At 39.8% G+C, this 8,249-nt stretch overlaps 1 protein-coding gene across 4 annotated transcripts in view; it reads right to left on the bottom strand.

Moving 5' to 3' along the window:
* Window positions 1-413: 413 nt before the first annotated feature.
* Window positions 414-8,249, bottom strand: part of LOC110495389 (cobalamin trafficking protein CblD) — an 8,277-nt gene continuing 441 nt past the window's right edge. For all 4 annotated transcript variants that reach the window (XM_090206741.1, XM_090206743.1, XM_090206742.1 and 1 more), the window contains exons 2-8: window positions 7,953-7,991; window positions 7,682-7,829; window positions 5,733-5,953; window positions 5,444-5,552; window positions 4,606-4,724; window positions 1,579-1,665; window positions 414-1,399 (exon numbers count right to left, since the gene is read on the bottom strand). In XM_090206741.1, coding sequence (XP_090062867.1) covers window positions 1,184-1,399; window positions 1,579-1,665; window positions 4,606-4,724; window positions 5,444-5,552; window positions 5,733-5,953; window positions 7,682-7,829; window positions 7,953-7,961 — 909 coding nt within the window. In that variant the 5' untranslated portion in view covers window positions 7,962-7,991 and the 3' untranslated portion in view covers window positions 414-1,183. The remainder of the gene's footprint in view (window positions 1,400-1,578; window positions 1,666-4,605; window positions 4,725-5,443; window positions 5,553-5,732; window positions 5,954-7,681; window positions 7,830-7,952; window positions 7,992-8,249) is intronic.

The raw sequence follows: 8,249 nt of genomic DNA, 5'->3' as shown, positions 1-8,249 counted from the left end.
TTTAGAGGTGTGAAATGAGATGTTTCTCTTACCCAAACAACATACTCTTTGTCCTGGGAACACTTTACTAAAAGAGAAGGCCCAGAAGTCATATTTTTATGGGACTCCCAATCACGGCCATTTGAGATACAGCCTGGATTCGAACACCTGTAGCACTGAGATGCAGAGTAACGCATTACCTCAGGCATATCCATTTCAATTTCTTCTAGTGTTTGTGTTCCCTAATTAGCGCTAGGAAATTAGCAAAGAGTTAATTGCATTGTTTACATTTCTAATCGTATGCAAGGAGGACAGAGGACAAACTGAAAATCTCTTTTGGATTAGCTATTCATTATTTTGTTTAGTGTTGTGTGTTGCCTCACAAGTCGCTACTTTCTTACTTACATTAGATGATTGAAGGACTGAATGATGTGTACCATACCAGCAACATAGACATTTTAATTCATTATGGTGGAAACGTACAACAGACTCCTCCAGAACACCATATTTCTATTCCCATTGTGCAAGTGAAGGAAAACCCTGTACAGTAGCAATACTCTGTAGACACTAGATTAGCCTGAAAGTGTTAACTATATTAGACTAGATTCAATCCGTAGTGCTGAATTTGAGTGTTACAGCACGATATAAATGTAAAGATTATTTCAGATTGAACTGAGATATGCAGCGTTTACCGTGAATGCGGAACATTGCCTTCGGAGTTATATCTCACGTCTCTTCAGCACCAAGGCCAGGAAAAGGGCCCTCAGTCAAAGGTAGCTAGGTGGTTTAATGGGTGTTTAAACACAGCAGTCAAAGGGATCTTCCTCAGTCAAGTCTTTATGATATCATCAGAGTCAACGACAGATCGCAGCACTACTGTACGCAACCTACCTGTCTACTTCCAAGTACATAGTTATATAGCCTGGTCCCAGATCTGTTTGTGTCCTCTTACCAACTTTGGCAAGACAGCACTAACAGAACAACACAAACAGATCTGGGACCAGGTTAACATAGTTAGGCATGCGTCTGAAGACAACGACCCAGTAGAACTTCCTCTCCATGCTGGTGTGGTGAAGACAACGGCATAATGGGCAACGATTTTCCTCCAAAACAATCCAGAGTGAACAAACAGAGGTCAGGGCACAAACAGTCTTTTGGATAGTGAGATACATCATTCTCACATGGTGATAATAAAATATAAAAACTAGTCCCCGTCTTCGAATGCACTTGACTGGCCTTGAAGTCTTTCCATGACGTGACTGTTAGCAGGTGCAGTGGTGAAAACAGTTCCAACAAACGTAGGTGTTCCCCTCAGGACGTGACGGATAACTGTGCAGGATCCAGAGGCCTCGATGTGGAAACCTAGACGGCTCCACTCCTCCTCTTTGAGTAGTGGGTGGTTGGAGTGAGATCCAAAGAACTGTGGGACAAGACAAAGGAATGATGTGATGTGGTTGTCTTGAAGATTACATACTGTCTCCTGGAAAATATCTCAGATTGATGAAGTACAGTAAACAGTACATGAATATTACATATGTATTACACATTATATAGATATGTTGACATAAACAAACAAAAACAGGTAGGAGAACAACTCACAGCTGATCCTGATGAGGGGTCAATGAAGTCAGCCCAGAAGCCAGCTGTCCACAGAGCAAAGCAGATTTCCTTAGCACCACTAACAAACTGGGAAATAACAGAAAACATATATTATCTGTCAGTAGTCAAACTAACTGAAATAACTGAAAACATCTAGTATCTGTCAGTAGTCTAACTGAAAACATCTAGTAGCTGTCAGTAGTCAAACTAACTGAAAACATCTAGTATCTGTCAGTAGTCAAACTAACTGAAAACATCTAGTATCTGTCAGTAGTCAAACTAACTGAAAACATCTAGTATCTGTCAGTAGTCTAACTGAAAACATCTAGTAGCTGTCAGTAGTCAAACTAACTGAAAACATCTAGTATCTGTCAGTAGTCAAACTAACTGAAAACATCTAGTATCTGTCAGTAGTCTAACTAACTGAAAACATCTAGTATCTGTCAGTAGTCAAACTAACTGAAAATATATAGTATCTGTCAGTAGTCAAACTAACAGAAAACATCTAGTATCTGTCAGTAGTCAAACTAACTGAAAACATCTAGTATCTGTCAGTAGTCAAACTAACAGAAAACATCTAGTATGTCAGTAGTCAAACTAACTGAAAACATCTAGTATGTCAGTAGTCAAACTAACTGAAAATATATAGTATCTGTCAGTAGTCAAACTAACAGAAAACATCTAGTATCTGTCAGTAGTCAAACTAACAGAAAACATCTAGTATCTGTCAGTAGTCAAACTAACTGAAAACATCTAGTATCTGTCAGTAGTCAAACTAACAGAAAACATCTAGTATCTGTCAGTAGTCAAACTAACTGAAAACATCTAGTATCTGTCAGTAGTCAAACTAACAGAAAACATCTAGTATGTCAGTAGTCAAACTAACTGAAAACATCTAGTATGTCAGTAGTCAAACTAACAGAAAACATCTAGTATCTGTCAGTAGTCAAACTAACTGAAATAACAGAAAACATCTAGTATGTCAGTGGTCAAACTAACTGAAAACATCTAGTATCTGTCAGTAGTCAAACTAACTGAAAACATCTAGTATGTCAGTAGTCAAACTAACTGAAAACATCTAGTATGTCAGTAGTCAAACTAACAGAAAACATCTAGTATCTGTCAGTAGTCAAACTAACAGAAAACATCTAGTATGTCAGTAGTCAAACTAACAGAAAACATATAGTATCTGTCAGTAGTCAAACTAACTGAAAACATCTAGTATGTCAGTAGTCAAACTAACTGAAAACATCTAGTATGTCAGTAGTCAAACTAACTGAAATAACAGAAAACATCTAGTATCTGTCAGTAGTCAAACAGAAAACATCTAGTATCTGTCAGTAGTCAAACTAACTGAAAACATCTAGTATCTGTCAGTAGTCAAACTAACAGAAAACATCTAGTATGTCAGTAGTCAAACTAACAGAAAACATCTAGTATGTCAGTAGTCAAACTAACAGAAAACATCTAGTATGTCAGTAGTCAAACTAACTGAAATAACAGAAAACATCTAGTATCTGTCAGTAGTCAAACTAACAGAAAACATCTAGTATGTCAGTAGTCAAACTAACTGAAATAACAGAAAACATCTAGTATGTCAGTAGTCAAACTAACTGAAATAACAGAAAACATCTAGTATCTGTCAGTAGTCAAACTAACAGAAAACATCTAGTATCTGTCAGTAGTCAAACTAACTGAAAACATCTAGTATCTGTCAGTAGTCAAACTAACTGAAAACATCTAGTATGTCAGTAGTCAAACTAACTGAAAACATCTAGTATGTCAGTAGTCAAACTAACAGAAAACATCTAGTATCTGTCAGTAGTCAAACTAACTGAAAACATCTAGTATCTGTCAGTAGTCAAACTAACTGAAAACATCTAGTATGTCAGTAGTCAAACTAACTGAAAACATCTAGTATGTCAGTAGTCAAACTAACTGAAAACATCTAGTATCTGTCAGTAGTCAAACTAACTGAAAACATCTAGTATGTCAGTAGTCAAACTAACTGAAAACATCTAGTATGTCAGTAGTCAAACTAACTGAAAACATCTAGTATCTGTCAGTAGTCAAACTAACAGAAAACATCTAGTATCTGTCAGTAGTCAAACTAACAGAAAACATCTAGTATCTGTCAGTAGTCAAACTAACAGAAAACATCTAGTATCTGTCAGTAGTCAAACTAACAGAAAACATCTAGTATCTGTCAGTAGTCAAACTAACAGAAAACATCTAGTATCTGTCAGTAGTCAAACTAACAGAAAACATCTAGTATGTCAGTAGTCAAACTAACAGAAAACATCTAGTATGTCAGTAGTCAAACTAACAGAAAACATCTAGTATCTGTCAGTAGTCAAACTAACAGAAAACATCTAGTATCTGTCAGTAGTCAAACTAACAGAAAACATCTAGTATCTGTCAGTAGTCAAACTAACTGAAAACATCTAGTATCTGTCAGTAGTCAAACTAACTGAAAACATCTAGTATCTGTCAGTAGTCAAACTAACTGAAAACATCTAGTATCTGTCAGTAGTCAAACTGAAAACATCTAGTATCTGTCAGTAGTCAAACTGAAAACATCTAGTATCTGTCAGTAGTCAAACTGAAAACATCTAGTATCTGTCAGTAGTCAAACTGAAAACATCTAGTATCTGTCAGTAGTCAAACTAACTGAAAACATCTAGTATGTCAGTAGTCAAACTAACAGAAAACATCTAGTATCTGTCAGTAGTCAAACTAACAGAAAACATCTAGTATGTCAGTAGTCAAACTAACTGAAAACATCTACTATCTGTCAGTAGTCAAACTAACTGAAATAACAGAAAACATCTAGTATCTGTCAGTAGTCAAACTAACTGACAGTTAACAGACAAGAAAACAGTTCACCAATAAAGGGGAGGTACAGAGTAAGACCTTCAATAAGTACGCAGGCCTACAACTCCAAAATGTGATGGCAGAATAATTTACTGAAATTAGTATCACTGAATCCATATCAATGGGAAACAACCAGTGGACATTCCAACTCACTTTGTGAAGTAGCTGTTCTCTGTCGATCACTTCTTTGTCGATCACCTCACATCTTGTGTGTTTCACCGTGACAACAGTGATGGCGCTGGCTGGGGCCGAGGGGAAATAGGATTCAAACTCTAACAGAGGAAATGAAGAGACGTGTTACACATTCAACTGCTAGCTAGCCAATAGGCCTACAGAAAAGTCAGCTATCACCCACTTGGACAACATTAGTGACGTTAGCAATGCAGTTACTTCCCCCTAGTGGACATGGCTGTGTGCAATATAAACTGACGTGTGTGGGCTGCGGTTGATAAAACATGACATGAATGGGGGCCTCCCGGGTGGCGCAGTGGTTAAGGGCGCTGTACTGCAGCGCCAGCTGTGCCACCAGAGACTCTGGGTTCGCGCCCAGGCTCTGTCGTAACCGGCCGCGACCGGGAGGTCCGTGGGGCGACGCACAATTGGCCTAGCGTTGTCCGGGTTAGGGAGGGTTTGGCCGGTAGGGATATCCTTGTCTCATTGCGACTCCTGTGGCGGGCCGGGCGCAGTGCGCGCTAATCAAGGTTGCCAGGTGCACGATGTTTCCTCCGACACATTGGTGCGGCTGGCTTCCGGGTTGGATGCGCGCTGTGTTAAGAAGCAGTGCGGCTTGGTTGTGTATCGGAGGACGCACGACTTTCAACCTTCGTCTCTCCCGAGCCCGTACGGGAGTTGTAGCGATGGGACAAGATAGTAGCTACTAAAACAATCGGATACCACGAAATTGGGGAGAAAAAAGGGGTTAAAAAAAAACGACATGAATAGTTAATGTTATGATAATATAAGTATGATAAGTATGACTACACCATGCTACCTTTCTTCAGCAGCTCAGGACAGGTCTGTATAGAACAGTCCACATTGGGCTGATCAAAGTAGTGCTCTGCCTTGCGGACGCTCCTCGATAACATGTGACCAATTTTGCCCTACAAAGAAAAAACATCTAAGTATTCAACATATAACTCTACCAGTATGAAACATAATAGAAATGTTTTTAATTATATAAATATATTTTTGAAATGTTTAAGAATAATATCCATTTTTATTAACAATTGAATAAGGACACGTTTCTTTAGTTAAGGAGTTATTGTGAGTGACGTATTTACCTGAAACTCGCTGACAAACTGGGCCATTACAAACTCATGTCTCTCGTTGCTAGTAGCAGCAGTCAGAACGTCAGGTACCGTCCTGTGGACTGGGCCTTTAATCCTCTGGTCTGCCATGCCTTCCAGGTGAAAGTCAAAGCCTGAGTTACCTGGCAACTGGAACCGCTGGTCCTGGGGGCCAAATGGTCCCATGTTCTCATCAGGCCATACTGTCCTAGGGCCTGGTAGGGAGAAAGAGGAGTGTAATACAATAATGTTAAATCTGTTAGACAATGCATGTTCTGCCTAACAGTAGCTATAGTTATGGAAAGTTTGAGATCATTTTCTCAGTTTCATTTTTAATTCATACAGTGCATTCGGAAAGTATTCAGACCCCATAACTGGTAACTAACATTTTGTTACGTGACAGCCTTATTCTAAAATTGATTAAATTGTTTTTCCCCTCATCAATCTACACACAATACCCCATAATGACAAAGCAAAAACATTTTGTATTTTTTTGCAAATATTAAAAAATAAAAAAAACGGAAATATCACATTTATAAAAAGTATTCAGACCCTGTACTCAGTACTTTGTTGAAGCACCATTGACAGCGATTACAGCCTTGAGTCTTCTTGGGTATGACGCTACAAGCTTGGCACACCTGTATTTGGGGAGTTTATCCTATTTTCTCTCAAGGTCTATCGGGTTAGATGGGGAGCGTCACTGAACAGCTATTTTCAGGTCTCTCCAGAGATGTTTGATCGGGTTCATGTACGGGCTCTGGCTGGGCCACTCAAGGACATTCAGAGACTTGTCCTGAAGCCACTCCTGCATTGTCTTGCTGTGTGCTAAGGGTTGTTGTCCTGTTGGAAGGTGAAACTTCACCCGAGTTTGAGGTCCTGAATGCTCTTGAGAAAGTTTTCATCAAGGATCTCTCTGTACTTTTCTCCGTTCATCTTTCCCTCGAAAGTTTCCCAGTCCTTGCCACTGAAAAACATCCCCACAGGAAAAATAGTTCAATCTTGGTTTCATCAGAAAGGGGAATCTTGTTTCTCATGGTCTGAGAGTCCTTTAGGTGCCTTTTGACAAACTCCAAACGTGCTGTCATGCACCTTTTACTGAGGAGTGGCTGCCATCTGGCCACTCTACCACAAAGGCCTGATTGGTGGAGTGCTACAGAGATGGTTGTCCTTCTGGAAGGTTCTCCCATCTCCACAATGGAAATCTGGAGCTGGTCACCTCCCTGACCAAGGCCCTTCTCCCTCATTACTCAGTTTGGGCTGGGCGGACAGCTCGAGGGAGAGTCTTGGTGGTTCCAAACTTCTTCCATTTAAGAATTATGGAGGCCACTGTGTTCTTAGGGACCTTCAATGCTGCAGACATTTTTTGGTAACCTTCCCCAGATCTGTAACTCCACACAATCCTGTCTCAGAGCTCTATGGACAAGTCCTTCGACCTCAAGGCTTGGTTTTTGTTTTGACATGCCCTGCCAACTGTGGGACCTTATATAGACAGGTGTGTGACTTTCCAAATAATGTCCAATCAATTGAATTTACCACAGGTGGACTCCAATCAAGTTGTAGAAACATCTCAAGGATGATCAATGGAAACAGGATGAACCTGAGCTCAATTTCAAGTCTCATAGAAAAGGGTTGGAAAACTTACGTAAATATGGTATTTATGTTTGAATCTTTTTAATGAATTTGCACCGAAAGAATGTAACCTGTTTTCGCTTTGTCATGATTGGGTGGTGTGTAGAGTAATGAGGGATTTAAAAAAATATCTAATACATTTTAGAATAAGTCTGTAACGTAACAAAACGTGGAAAATGGGAAGGGGTCTGAATACTTTCCGAACTCACTGTAATTACAATTCATAACTCAAAAACACACAGGCCAAAATACGGTCACAGTTAGTCGTAAATGAGAAATTAACCAGTGTTGTGGTCCATATAGCAGTAGCCTACCTGAGTCTGAGTCCCCACGTGACACGACAAAATAAGGCTCATCAGAACCAGCAGCTGAGAAGGTTCGTATCCAGCCCACCCTGAGCGCAGCTAGGGCCTGACGCCCTGACGACTGGGTCATCACCAGCCGGGCTCGGCCACACAGCACCTACACGGTTATTAATCAAATCAATCAGAGGAAAAGCGTCAATCACCCTAGCTACAGTACTATAGCACAATACGATTACATTACCGTCTATTATATGTTGTAATGTAAAGGTTTAGTACTTACACTAGTCATCCCGGTGGCCCTCTGTCACTAGTTTCACACCTGAAGATGTGGAAAGAAGATGAATACTACATGTGTGACATTACATAATAGGACAGCTAATAACCCATACAGCACAGACAGAATACAGCAGACAGTTGGGAAATATAATTGAATTGATCAAACGTAAACTTGATATTGCAAGTTAGCTTGCACGGTTATATACTATGAGTGTTGCCTTAGCGATTGCGTCATATTGTTGTTTACTGCCATGCGTTTGACTATCTAGCAAGTTAAAAGGGACAAAAACAAGATGATACA

Source organism: Oncorhynchus mykiss, chromosome 18 (genome assembly GCF_057628025.1).
Source record: "Oncorhynchus mykiss isolate SJ-2025 chromosome 18, ASM5762802v1, whole genome shotgun sequence".
NCBI lineage: Eukaryota > Metazoa > Chordata > Actinopteri > Salmoniformes > Salmonidae > Oncorhynchus > Oncorhynchus mykiss.
The sequence above is the reverse complement of the archived record's forward strand: the minus strand, read 5'-3'. Positions and strand labels throughout refer to the sequence as shown.